Source organism: Mus musculus, chromosome 7 (assembly GCF_000001635.26).
Source record: "Mus musculus strain C57BL/6J chromosome 7, GRCm38.p6 C57BL/6J".
In the NCBI taxonomy this organism is placed as follows: Eukaryota; Metazoa; Chordata; class Mammalia; order Rodentia; family Muridae; genus Mus; species Mus musculus.
Window position 1 is genome coordinate 17,811,961 of NC_000073.6, and position 14,968 is coordinate 17,826,928.

A 14,968-nucleotide genomic window follows, 5' to 3' on the forward strand; every position below is an offset into this window, starting at 1 on the left:
TAGATTACTTTGAAGATCTCTGTGGAGGTCTTTCTTGAGTTTTTTCATTGAAGTTGTAGGGCAGAGGCCACTGTGAGTGCTACTATCCCTATGGACGTGGCTCTGGATTACCTAAGAGGGATAGTGGATCATGTATGAGAGAGAAAGAGGTGGGGAGGGGGATGGAGAGATTGAGAGAGGGCGAGAAAGACACACAGAGAGACAGAAATATAGAAACAGAGACCCACAGAGAAGAATATTAAAAAGAGAGAGTACCAGTGAAAGACCTTCTCAGTTCTTGCCTCCAGATTCTTGTCTTTTATGTGTACCTTGACTTCCCTCAATGATGGATTTGAGCTCTGTGACTGGCCTGAAAATTCAGTGCACTCTTAAGCTGCTTTTGATAAGGCTGTTTATCATAGCAACAGAAAATTAGAACAATCAGTTTTCTAGGAATTGTATAAAGCATATTCATTTATATCATACATGGTTTTCTGTTCGTAGGCAAACCACACCGCACCATATGTCCACAGAGGACTTTATCAGCTTTATTGCTCAATGTGCAGTCTGGTGGACTGAGACATAATGAGAGGAAAGGGCCTGAGGGTTATGGGCAGGAGATAGGCGAAAATGAACTGATGTGTTTTGTATATACAAAATGTCACCAGCTCATATGATTCTAGGATGAGCTCCTACCTGGGAGGAGACTGAGATAAAAGAGAGGAAGGGCAGCAGAACTGACAGGAGAGCAGAGCTTGGAAACAGCACGAGAGCTGAAGCTTTTCACAGAGGGTACACAGAGCAGGAGGCAGGTGGTAGAGGTCATGATGGACTGCGTTGCACTTTCCTGTAAAGTCTGTACCTCCTGGCAGGGGCTCCTGCTCACAGGTGAGGAGGCTACTCTTTAGCACTGAGTGGGAGAAGGGGATCTCACAGCTTGTTGAAGTTCCTGAAGAAGTCAAGAACCTGGGGATAGTCTTAGGGTTTTGGGAAGTAGACATAGACAGGAACAGGAACTCTGCAACAGAAAGTGACACAAGATAGTATAATGGAGAAATAGCACCATTGTTTTCTATTGAAGTCAATCGCATGGACAACTGTATTCTAAGGATTGATGTTCCCAACCATGAGAGTGACTGTCCAATTTAAAAAAAAAATAGGAAGATGATTTAATGGTCATGCTGTTGGCTGCCAATCCTAAGACAGCAATTCAATTCCCAACACATACAAGGTGTGTGATTTCCATGTATATGCTGTGTATGCATTCACCTATACACAAATGCACATGAGTGCACACATATATAAACATTCACCTTCCTCACACATACAAACAATACTAAAATCTTGTACTAAATGTTTCATTAGCTTCATATTTCAGCATTTTTCAGTGTACTCCTGGATTGGAATATCCCTGGCACATGCATTCTCCAACTCATCCAAAGGTATCCAAGCCTTTATCAGTTCTGGACTTTCCAAAGATATCAGGCTCATCTTGTTTCTAATAAATCTCTAGACTAATGGAATATAAGTTAGACCAGAAAGAACATCTAGAAGTAGAATCAGAGAATTCAGACCAAAGAGAGAAAACAAAAAATCAAAAAAAAGAAAAAAAAGAAAGAAAGAAAGGAAGAAAGAAAGGAAGGAAGGAAGGAAGGAAGGAAGGAAGGAAGGAAGGGAAAGGAAAGGAAAGGAAAAGGAAAGAAAAGAAAAGAAAAGAAAAGAAAAGAAAAGAAAAGAAAGGAAAGGAAAGGAAAGGAAAGGAAAGGAAAGGAAAGGAAAGGAAAAGAAATGAAAAGTGACGATCTCTAGAGCAAGAGGTAACAGGAGATGCCATCTCAGCCCAAGTACTCTGAATATAGGCAGGAAGCTGAGGGCAGTGTGGGGAGTCCTTGAGGAACCCAAGGAAAGAGTTCCATACACAGAACAGAACAGGTTCAGGGCAACTGATGGAGCAGTGGAGGTTATATTGTTCACCCCTTCCAAGTAAAAAAGTGCCACTCACACCTACCCACCTAGAGTAAGTGATGATCTGTCAACTCAGGACACAGATCTCATCTTTCCATCAAATATAGAGGTCCCAATGTTCATGAAATTTCTCTCTTTCCTTCTAGTCTCCCTTTTAACCTGCTGGCTGATTCCCACTACTTCCCAGCTCACCATCAAATCAGTGCCTCCCATTGCTGTTGAAGGGGAAAACGTTCTTCTGTTTGTGCATAACCTGCCGAAGAATGTTAAAGTCTTTTCCTGGTTCACAGGAGCTAGAGTGCTCAAGAGTTGTGAAATTGCAACTCATGTGATAGCTATCAATGCTACTGTGATCGGACTTTCACATAGTGGTAGAGAGACAGTGTTCAAAAATGGATCTCTGCTGATCAAGAGTGTCACCAGTAAAGACTCAGGATACTACACTCTACGGATACTTGATGCAAACTCAAGACCTAAAATAATACGTACAGAATTCTTTGTACACAGTAAGTAATTTTTTGTGTGAACTCTGTTGTTGGGTGGGGTCTAGTCCATTGAACATTCTGAAAAATGTCAGGCCTAAACTGGATCTCCTGACATTTTGTCTCTATGTTGTTGTTTGAGGATTTAGTGCAGGACATGCATTTGGGGTACAAAGTTTCATGGAATGGAATTCCTCACTTGGCTGCACCTGCAGAGAGGTAGACTTGTGCTGAGTAACTCAGACAAGGATGTCAGCCTCAACCCAGACCCTTGGACCTCTCACCAAAAACGTGCACACGAGTTGAGGAAGACATGAGGAAACTATGGGATCTTCAGTGACCTTGGATCCAGACCTCTGTCCTAGACTCAGCTCAGAGTGACAGAGGACAGAAGAGCTAATTTCAGAGCAACAAGGCTTAGGGGGCCCTGCTGGAGGTAAAGGAGTTCTTCAAGGATGGAGTACTGAGCAGACATCAGAGGCTGTAGAGAAGGCAGTGAATGCTGAGCCTTGTAGACAGTCAAGGGGAAAGTCCCATACAGAAGTTCATGGGTACCAAGTGCATGAAATTTGTGTGCTGACCTCCACCGAGTAGGATAGATACACCCTCACTCACAGACCAAGGCTGATTCATACCTGCTCAGGGCTCAGAGATATTTCTTCCTACTAAATGCAGAAGAACCACTTTTGAGGGTTTCCATTTCTTTTTCTTTTTTCCATTTAGGCCCACTTTTAGGTTACAAGAAGCATCTCACCCCTTCTCAACTCAAAATTGCGTTGGTGCCACCTAGGGTTGAAGAAAACATCAATGTTATTTTGTGGGTCTTTCAGATGCCAAAGAAGCTTCAAGCCTTTGCTTGGCACAAAGGAGTACTTCCACTTGACCATTTGAAGATAGCAAGCCATTCATTCCTAACCAATTCAACCATGCTGGGGCATGCATATTATGACAGATTGACAGTACGCAACGATGGGTCCTTGCTTCTCTTGAATGTCACAAAGAATGACACAGGGCTTTACACCCTACGAACCATATCTGTTGATTTGAAATTAGAATGGGCCATTATTGAAGTCCAAGTAAACAGTAAATGATTCTTTGTGACTCCTGGGTGATGGTGGGGTTTATTCTTCTCTGTAAACTTAAGACAGTGAGGTTTCTATTCTACCTCCCTCCCATCTGGAATGTGTACTCTCACTTGGGTTTGAGCCTTTAGTAAAAGACACACATCATGGGGCAAATTGAAATACATCAGAAGCCTTGACCCGGCTGGAACCTGCAGACGGTAGTATGGTAACTCAGTCCAGGTGTCTTAGTCAGGGTTTCTATTCCTGCACAAACATCATGACCAAGAAGCAAGTTGGGGAGAAAAGGGTTTATTCAGCTTACAATTCCATACTGCTGTTTATCACCAAGGAAGTCAGGACTGGAAATTAAACAGGTCAGGAAACAGGAGCTGATACAGAAGCCATGGAGGGATGTTCTTTACTGGCTTGCTTCCCCTGGCTTGCTCAGCTTGCTCTCTTATAGAACCAAGACTACCAGCCCAGAGATGGTCCCACCCACAAGGGGCCTTTCCCCCTTGATCACTAATTGAGAAAATGCCTTACAGTTGTATCTCATGGAGGCATTTCTTCAACTGCAGCTCCTTTCTCTGTGATAACTCCAGCTGTATCCAGTTGACACAAAACTAGCCAGTACAATTTACCCCTTGTCAACTTGACACACAAACACATCACTAGTAAGCCTCAACCCTTACATTTTTATTCATCCCCAAGATCTAAATAACTTTAAAAGTCCCACAGTCTTTACATATTCTTAAAATTTCAATCTCTTTAAAATATCCATCTCTTTTAAAATCCAAAGTCTTTTTACAATTAAAAGTCTCTTAACTGTGGGAGCCACTAAATAGTTTCTTCCTTCAAGAGGGAAAATATCAGGGCACAGTCACAATCAAAAACAAAAATCAATCTCCAACCGTCCAATGTCTTGGATCCAACCCACGATCTTCTGGGCTCCTCCAAGGGCTTGGGTCACTTCTCCAGCCATGCCCTTTGTAGCATAAGCGTCGTCCTCTAGGCTCCAGATGCCTGTACTCCACTGCTGCTGCTCTTGGTGGTCATCTCATGGTACTGGTATCTCCAAAACACTACATGACCCCTTCAGCCCTGGGCTGTCAATTGCAACTGAGGCTGCACCTTCACCAATGGTCTTCCATGCCCTCTCACAGTGCTGAGCCTCAGCTGCTCTGCATGACCCCTTCATGCCTTCAAAACCAATACCACCTGGGTGACCCTTACAAATTATCAAGTCCCGCTGATGCAGGAGTACAACCTTGGCTATCTCTGGAACACAGCCTCTTTGTGCTTTCAGAAAACACTTCCCAGAAGATGTCACCTCAAAGATGCTGGTCTCTTCTTAATCACCGCCAATTTCTTAGCTCCAGCTAACCAGCATCAATAGTCCCAGTAATGCAACAGTTTCACTTTAGTAGTTCTGGTATCTTGTTAATCACAGTTGATTCTTCAGCCCCAGCTAACCAGAACTACATAATCTTCCCAATCAAAATAGCAACGGCTCTGAAAAGAGTCTTTAATTTTTCCCTCTGAAATTTCACAAGCCAGACCTCCATCTTCTGCACTGTTCTCAACATTATCTTCCAAGCTCCTACACAACATCTGACAGAACTCTTAACAACAAATGGATCTTCAAGTCCAAAGTTCCAAAGTCGTTCCAAAGTCCTTCCACAGTCCTCCCCAAAACATGGTCAGGTTGTCACAGGAATACCCCACTCCTGGTACCAATTTGTCTTAGCCACGGTTTCTATTCCTGCACAAACATCATGACCATGAAGCAAGTTGGGGAGGAAAGGGTTTATTCAGCTTACAATTCCATACTGCTGTTTATCACCAAGGAAGTCAGGACTGGAACTCAAACAGGTCAGGAAACATGAGCTGATACAGAGGCCATGGAGAGATGTTCTTTACTGGCTTGCTTCCCCTGGCTTGCTCAGCCTGCTCTCTTATAGAACCAAGACTACCAGCCCAGAGATGGTCCCACCCACAAGGGGCCTTTCCCCCTTGATCACTAATTGAGAAAATGCCTTACAGTTGTATCTCATGGGGGCATTTCCTCAACTGAAGCTCCTTTCTCTGTGATAACTCCAGCTGTGTCAAGTTGACACAAAACTAGCCAGTACATCAGGGATATCATCCTCAGCTCAGACTCTCCAGGTCCTTATCCTGAAAATGACTTTGAGAAATCTTCATGGCATTCCTTGAATTTGACTACCTTATAGAGCTAACTGGAAGCAATGTGTCAATTTGCATCCAAATTTTGCAGCACGTAGAACAACCCAGTATCCGTCATGATAATCAAATTAGGATAGGTCATTTGGGCACTTAATTTTCCTGGAATTCAGCATGGACAGGACTGCTGGACAAGTAGCCATTCAACATATTGGCTGTTCTGATAGTCCAGAGACTTCACAGTAAAGTTTGGATCCCCAAGGAAACATAGGTCCTCTTGGCATCTGCTTGTCCTCAGGAGTTCAGGCTAGGGATTTCTCTTCTTTAGGAAAATAATAACATGCACCCCTGATTTTAACAGCTCTTCAGTCTCAAGTATAGTACATTGATAACATTTGAATTTCACTTGTAGGCAAGGAAATGATGTTACCATGTGTACTAGAGTAGGAAATCTGAGAGAAAGCAAAGATACTGGTTGAATGGAAATTAAAAAGCCTATGGGTGGCAGATTAGAAGCACAAAATGACTATGTATAGGTACAGCTCCAACTTATCTAACTTAGGTGGCCTTATCCAGCATCTATAGGTCAGAGGAGTGCCATGGGTTCAGAAAATTTCACCATAGGCATCAGTGTCTCATAGGGAGAGTCTGGTTTAGGCAGTGGAAGCAACAAATTAACAGTCAGTTTTGACTTTGTAATAAAGCCTTAATTGAATTCTGAACCCCCTTCCTGCCTAATTCTCCTACTCCAATGCTCTGAGCTTCAGATCATAGATTTACTAGTATGGAGGGTTCACTCCTCTATATGAAGGAGAAGGCTTTGCCTTATTCCTCCACCAAGTTCCTGCAAGCCATAGGGTTTAGTGTGCAGCACACTCAATACTTTTATGATGAAAGAAGAAAGGAATTAGTAATGAATGGACAAATGGGTGGTGGTAGATTGGTTTATGAGTGGATGGTAGGGGTAGATGGATGTGTTTATGAATCGATGTCTTAGAACCCTTTCAGAGATTAAACATTGCACGTAGAGTCCTAGTATATCTGACAGTGCCCACTCCCTACTCATCCTGGAGGCTATGACCTTTGTTCCAATCCTCTGATATATTCCTCATCCACCTGGAAAGACACATGCATGAACATCCTAGAGAGAAAGTCAATTACATGAACATCCTAGGAATGCTGCTGTATGTAGCAGTTCTGAGAGTGACACTCCTCATGTAGTCATTTAGATCTTGCTCCTTGGAGTCTTGGAAGTCATTTTACTCTTATTTTTGCAGTCATTCACATTTCTGCTATTGTTACTCTTTTGTGTCACTCATCCCCTGTCCCTTCATTCAGGAAGGTATGTTCTTTTTTATATTTATTTTTTTATTAGATATTTTCTTTATGTACATTTCAAATGCTATCCCAAAAGTTCCCTATACTCTCCCTCCACCCTGCTCTCCTATCCACCCACTCCTGCTTCTTAGCCCTGGCATTCCCCTGTACTGGGGCATATAAAGTTTGCAATACCAAGGGGCCTCTCTTTCTAGTGATGGCCAACTAGGCCATCTTCTGCTACCTATGAAGCTAGAGACACGATCTCTGGGGTACTTGTTAGTTCATATTGTTGTTCCACCTATAGGGTTGCAGACCCCTTCAGCTCCTTGGGTGCTCTCTCTAGCTTCTCCATTGGGGGTCCTGTGAGGAAGGTATGTTCTTGCACTGTCCAGTTCACCAATCCATTTACATTCCCACCTCAATGGCTGACTTTCCTGATTCCTGGTGTAGAAATTAGATGAAACACCCGTTCCTCTTATGCTTCATAGTATGCCCACACCCTAAACATCACACATGCACACACACACACACACACACACACACACACACACACACACATGAACACACACATTCACACACACTGCCAAGGAGTACTCCTTGTGTTTCTGTCCATGTATCTTGACTTTTGTGGTATTGGTGTATGTAATTATCCAGGAGACAGAAAGAAACACATCTTGAAGCTCTGTATTGACTCCCCAGAGGCTAAAGGTAGAAGGACATCACTCTCAACCCCAAAGTCTTGCTTGTTTCCTCTGTATCACTTTTGATGTCATCTTCCTCTTAGTGTGGCTCATGGTCCTTCTGTGGCTTTTGGACCTTCCCAAGAAAGAGGTGATACAATCTCTGCCATCTAATGGCTTTATCATATGTACATACATCTCATATTGTTATACTTACTCAAGGAAACTCCTGTGATCTTGTGACATGATCTAAAACTCCAGACACTATTAGTTCCATTAGACTATATAATATGGAAACATTTGATGCCACTTTGTTCATGATTCCTGGGTCTTAGAAAGAGGAAGAAAGAACTGTGCCTCACAGTTCACAGAGGCCCAGATAGAATTCTTCTAAATAGGCTCTAACCATTATATTTGACACTGCTGCAAAGTTTGGTTTGTTTCTTAATTAACATAGTAGAGAGACCTTATACTCACATGCATCCTCTGGCCAGTGCTGTCCCCAATAGAACTCACACAACGGTTTCCCTCTGTTCATGGATTCATCATTTTCATGCCAATTTGTAACTTCTACATTTAATCAAAAAGAGACCCTACAGTACTCAGAGATTGAGCCTTGCTGTGCTCTCAAAAATAATAATTCTTGCAGGAATTGGTCTTATATCCTGGCTGCACCTAATAATTTTTGCATAATATAACCTGCTTGGCAGGAAGGAAGATATTTTTATAGCCATGTGTATCTCTGAGCCCATTAGATGATTGAAACAATGAACTCCCATATAAAAGGGGGATCTCCACAGGGATTTCATGATGAGAGAAGGAAGAGGTCCTAGCAAAAGGGGGAACTATCTCTTTAGAAAGAGATTTAACCTTATTGAACCACACTATAGGATGGAATTGAACCCAGACAATGATGGAGTAGGGTAAGTGGGTTTATATTCTGGTTGCATCTGCTTAGATGTAGTTATCATCGGTTTTCTATTATAATGCTAATCTCAGTTCAGAACATTGAAGTCAGGTTTCAGACAATCAAAGGCCAACAAGTAAACCAAGGCCCTCAAAGAAACAAAGACAGAAGGCAAACATGTGCATTATTTCTACCCTTACTCTCTTTTCTGAATAAATAGCTTTCTGCTTACAAGTGTTATTTCAGTTCTTTTAATTGCCTAATTAAGGAATGGTGGCTGATCCCAGCTTGAGACTCATGACTAGAGACCAACCAAGTTCAGTGACAACATGGAGAAATTTTCCTGCAACAAATTCCTATTGGTAGAAATAGCCTTGCACACGGAGTCTCCGGACACCCGCAAGGACCCACACAGGATTCCCCACAGAATCCTAAGACCTCTGGTGAGTGGAACACAGCGTCTGCTCTAATCCAATTGCGCGGGACCTGAGACTGCATTAACTAGGGAAGCAGATAACCCGGCCTGATCAGGGGCACAAGTCCCTTCTGGTCCACTCCAGCACCGGGGTGCCTTGCCTGCGGAGTCTCTGGACACCTGCAAGGACCCACACAGGATTCCCCATGGGATCCTAAGAACTCTGGTGAGTGGTACACAGCATCTGCTCCAATCCAATCGCACCAGACCTGAGACTGCACTAACTAGGGAAGCAGATAACCCGGCCTGATCAGGGGCAAAAGTCCCTTCTGGTCCACTCCAACACCACGGTGCCTTGCCCAGGAAGTCTCTGGACTCCCCCAAGGTCCTCACAGGACCCACCACGGGATATTAAGACCTCTGGTGAGTGGAACAAATATTCTGACAGGAGGCAGGTTTGAACACAAGGTATCTGGGCACCTTCCCTGCAAGAAGAGAGCTTGCCTACAGAGAATACTCTGACCACTGAAACTAAGGAGAGAGCTAGTCTCCCAGGTCTGCTGATAGAGGCTAACAGAGTCACCTGAGGAACAAGCTCTAACCAGAGACAACTATAACAACTAGCTTCAGAGATTACCAGATGGCAAAGGCAAACGTAAGAATCCTACGAACAGAAATCAAGACCACTCACCATCATCAGAACGCAGCACTCCCATCCCACCTAGTCCTGGGCACCCCAACACACCCGAAAAGCAAGAACCGGATTTAAAAGCATATCTCATGATGATGGTAGAGGACATCAAGAAGGACTTTAATAACTCACTTAAAGAAATACAGGAGAACACAGCTAAACAGGTAGAAGTTTTTAAAGAGGAAACACAAAAATTCCTTAAAGAATTGCAGGAAAACACGACCAAACAGGTGATGGAATTGAATAAAACCATCCAAGACATAAAAAGAGAAATAGACACAATAAAGAAAACCCAAAGTGAGGCAACACTGGAGATAGAAACCTTAGGAAAGAAATCTGGAACCATAGATGCGAGCATCAGCAACAGAATACAAGAGATGGAAGAGAGAATTTCAGGTGCAAAAGATTCCATAGAGAACATCGGCACAACAATCAAAGAAAATAAGAAACACGAAAAGATCTTAATTCAAAACATCCAGGAAATCCAGGACACAATGAGAAGACCAAACCTACGGATAATAGGAGTTGATGAGAATGAAGATTTACAACTTAAAGGGCAAGCAAATATCTTCAACAAAATTATAGAAGAAAACTTCCCAAACCTAAAGAATGACATGCCCATGAACATACAAGAAACCTACAGAAACCAAATAGACTGGACCAGAAAAGAAATTCCTCCCCAAACATAATAATCAGAACAAAAAATGCACTAATTAAAGAGAGAATATTAAAAGCAGTAAGGGAAAAAGGTCAAGTAACATATAAAGGAGGGCCTATCAGAATTACACCAGACTTTTCACCAGAGACTATGAAAGCCAAAAGAGCCTATATAGATGTTATACAGACACTAAGAGAACAAAAATGTCAGACCAGGCTACTATACCCGGCCAAACTCTAAATTACCATAGATGGAGAAACCAAAGTATTCCACGACAAAACCAAATTCACACATTATCTTTCCATGAATCAAGTCCTTCAAATGATAATAACAGAAAAAAAACCATAGGAGGACAGATATCACGCCCTAGAAAAAGCAAGAAAGTAATCACTCAACAAAACAAAAAGAAGTCAGCCACAAGAACAGAATGCCAACTCTAACAACAAAAATAAAAGGAAGCAGCAATAACTTTTTTAAAATATCTCTTAATATCAATGGACTCAATTTCCCCAATAAAAAGACATAGACTAACAGACTGGCTACACAAACAGGACCCAACATTCTGCTGCTTACAGGAAACCCATCTCAGGGAAAAAGACAGACACTATCTCAGAGTGAAAGGCTGGAAAACAATTTTCCAAGCAAATGGTCTGAAGAAACAAGCTGGAGTAGCCATTCTAATATCGAATAAAATCAACTTCCAACCCAAAGTTATCAAAAAAGACAAGGAGGGACACTTCATACTCATCAAAGGTAAAATCCTCCAAGAGGAACTCACAATTCTGAATATCTATGCTCCAAATGCAAGGGCAGCCACATTCATTAAAGACACTTTAGTAAAGCTCAAAGCACACATTGCACCTCAAACAATAATAGTGGGAGACTTCAACACACCACTTTAACCAATGGACAGATCGTGGAAACAGAAACTAAACAGGGACACAGTGAAACTAACAGAAGTTATGAAACAAATGGACCTGACAGATATCTACAGAACATTTTATCCTAAAACAAAAGGATATACCTTCTTCTCAGCACCTCACGGGACCTTCTACAAAAGTGAACATATAATTGGTCACAAAACAGGCCTCAAAAGATACAAAAATATTGAAATTGTCCCATGTATCCTATTAGACCAACATGGCCTAAGACTGATCTTCAATAACAACATAAATAATGGAGAGCCAACATTCACGTGGAAACTGAACAACACTCTTCTCAATGATAGCTTGGTCAAGGAAGGAATAAAGAAAGAAATTAAAGACTTTTTAGAGTTTAATGAAAATGAAGCCACAACATACCCAAACCAATGGGACACAATGAAAGCATTTTTAAGAGGGAAACTCATAGCTCTGAGTGCCTCCAAAAAGAAACTAGAGAGAGCACACACTAGCAGATGACAACACATCTAAATGCTCTAGAAAAAAAAAGAATATTCACCCAAGAGAGGTAGACAGCAGGAAATAATCAAACTCAGGGATGAAAAAACCAAGTGGAAACAAGAAGAAGTATTCAAAGAATCAACCATACGAGGAGTTCGTTCTTTGACAAAATCAACAAGATAGATAAACCCTTAGCTAGACTCACTAGAGGGCACAGGGACAGCATGCTAATTAACATAATCAGAAATGAAAAGGGAGACATAACAACAAATCCTGAAGAAATCCAAAACACCATTAGATCCTTCTACAAAAGGCTATACTCAACAAAACTGGAAAACCTGGACGAAACAGACAAATTTCTAGACAGATACCAGGTACCAAAGTTAAATCAGGATCAAGTTAACAATCCATATCCCCTAAAGAAATAGAAGCAGTTATTATTAGTCTCCCAGCCAAATAAAAGCCCAGGACCAGATGGGTTTAGTGCAGAGTTCTATCAGACCTTCAAAGAAGATCTAATTCCAGTTCTGCACAAACTATTCCACAAAATAGAAGTAGAAGGTACTCTACCCAACTCATTCTATGAAGCCACAATTACTCTGATATGTAAACCACAGAAAGATCCAACAAAGATAGAGAACTTCAGACCAATTTCCCTTATGAATATCGATGCAAAAATACTCAATAGAATTCTGACTAAAAGAATCCAAGAACACATTAAAGCAATCATCCATGCTGATCAAATAGGTTTTATTCCAGGGATGCAGGTATGGCTTAATATACGGAAATCTATCAATGTAATCAATTATATAAACAAACTCAAAGAAAAAAACCACATGATCATCTGGCTAGATGCGGAAAAAGCTCAACAAGATCCAACACCCATTCATGATAAAAGTCTTGGAATGATCAGGAATTCAAGGCCCATACCTAAACATGATAAAAGCAATCTACAGCAAACCAGTAGCCAACATCAAAGTAAATGGAGAGAAGCTGGAAGCAATCCCACTAAAATCAGGGACTAGACAAGGCTGCCCACTTTCTCCCTACCTATTCAACAATGTACTTGAAGTCCTAGCCAGAGCAATTCGACAACAAAAGGAGATCAAGGGGATCCAAATTGGAAAAGAAGAAGTCAAAATATGACTTTTCACAGATGATATGATAGTATATATAAGTGACCCTAAAAATTCCACCAGAAAACTCCTAAACCTGATAAACAGCTTCGGTGAATTAGCTGGATATAAAATTAACTCAAACAAGTCAATGGCCTTTCTCTATACAAAGAATAAACAGGCTGAGAAAGAAATTAGGGAAACAACACACTTCTCAATAGTCACAAATAATATAAAATATCTCGGTGTGACTCTAACTAAGGAAGTGAAAGATCTGTATGATAAATCTTCAAATCTCTGAAGAAAGAAATTAAAGAAGATCTCAGAAGATGGAAAGATCTCCCATGCTCATGGATCGGCAGGATCAACATTGTAAAAATGGCTATCTTGCCAAAAGCAATCTACAGATTCAATGCAATCCCCATCAAAATTCCAACTCAATTCTTCAACGAATTAGAAAGAGCAATCTGTAAATTCATCTGGAATAACAAAAAACCTAGGATAACAAAAACTCTTCTCAAGGATAAAAGAACCTCTGGTGGAATCACCATGCCTGACCTAAAGCTTTACCACAGAGCAATTGTTATGAAATCTGCATGGTACTGGTATAGTGACAGACAAGTAGACCAATGGAATAGAATTGAAGACCCACAAATGAACCCACACACCTATGGTCACTTGATCTTCGACAAGGGAGCTAAAACCATCCAGTGGAAGAAAGACAGCATTTTCAACAAATGGTGCTGTCACAACTGGTGGTTATCTTGTCGAAAAATGTAAATAGATCCATTTCTATCTCCTTGTACTAAGGTCAAATCTAGGTGGATCAAGGAACTCCACATAAAACCAGAGACACTGAAACTTATCGAGGAGAAAGTAGGGAAAAGCCTCGAAGATATGTGCACAGGGGAAAAATTCCTGAATAAAACAGCAATGGCTTGTGCTGTAAGATCGAGAATTGACAAATGGGACCTCATGAAACTGCAACACTTCTGCAAGGCAAAAGACACCGTCAATAAGACAAAAAGGCCACTAACCGATTGTGAAAGAATCTTTACCTATCCTAAATCAGATAGGGGACTAATATCCAATATATATAAAGAAATCAAGAAGGTGGACTCCAGAAAATCAAATAACCCCATTAAAAATGGGGCTCAGAGTTAAACAAAGAATTCTCACCTGAGGAATACTGAATGGCTGAGAAGCACCTGGAAAAGGGTGTAGCATCCTTAGTCATCAGAGAAATGCAAATCAAAACAACCCTGAGATTCCAACTCACACCAGTCAGAATGACTAAGGTCAAAAATTCAGGTGATAGCAGATGCTGGCAAGGATGTGGAGAAAGAAGAACTCTCCTTTATTGTTGGTGGGATTGCAAGCTTGTACAACCACTCTGGAAATCAGTCTCAATGTTCCTCAGAAAATTGCACATAGTACTACTGGAGGATCCCGCAATACCTCTCCTGGGCATATATCCAGAAGATGTCCCAACCGGTAAGAAGGACACATGCTCCACTATGTTCGTAGAAGCCTTATTTATAATAGCCAGAAGCTGAAAAGAACCCAGATGCCCCTCAACAGAGGAATGGATACAGAAAATGTGGTACATTTTCACAATGGAGTACTACTCAGCTATTAAAAAGAATGAATTTATGAAATTCCTAGGCAAATGGTTGGACCTGGAGGGCATCATCTTGAGTGAGGTAACACAATCACAAAAGAACTCAAATGATATGTACTCACTTATAAGTGGATATTAGCCCAGAAACTTAGTATACCCAAGATATAAGAGACAATTTGTAAAACACATGAAACTGAAGAAGAACGAAGACCAAAGTGTGGACACTTTGCCCTTTCTTAGAATTGGGAACAAAACACCCATGGAAATAGTTACAGAGACAAAGTTTGGAGCTGAGACAAAAGGATGGACCATCTAGAGACTGCCATATCCAGGGATCCATCCTATAATTAGCCTCCAAAAGATTACACCATTGCATACACTATCAAGCATTCGCTGAAAGGACCCTGATATAGCTGTCTCTTGTGAGACTAGGCCAGGGCCTAGCAAACACATAAGTGGATGCTCACAGTCAGCTATTGGATGGATCACAGGGTCACCAATGTAGGAG

The 14,968-nt window shown here is 41.4% G+C and overlaps 1 protein-coding gene across 3 annotated transcripts; it reads left to right on the top strand.

Annotated features, from left to right (window-relative positions):
• Nucleotides 1–721: 721 nt before the first annotated feature.
• Nucleotides 722–3,667, top strand: Ceacam14 (carcinoembryonic antigen-related cell adhesion molecule 14). Of its 3 annotated transcripts, none has more exons than NM_025957.4 (3): nt 722–867; nt 2,091–2,450; nt 3,150–3,667. In NM_025957.4, exons 1-3 carry the CDS (start codon nt 804–806, stop codon nt 3,515–3,517), a joined length of 792 nt encoding a protein of 263 aa, NP_080233.1. In that variant the 5' UTR covers nt 722–803; the 3' UTR covers nt 3,518–3,667. The 3 variants fall into 3 exon arrangements, with proteins under 3 accessions (NP_080233.1, XP_006540368.1, XP_006540367.1); XM_006540305.4 differs by lacking the exon at nt 722–867 and adding an exon at nt 936–1,421 and having other exon boundaries at nt 3,257–3,514; XM_006540304.4 differs by lacking the exon at nt 722–867 and adding an exon at nt 948–1,421 and having other exon boundaries at nt 3,150–3,533.
• The last annotated feature ends 11,301 nt before the right edge of the window (nt 3,668–14,968 follow it).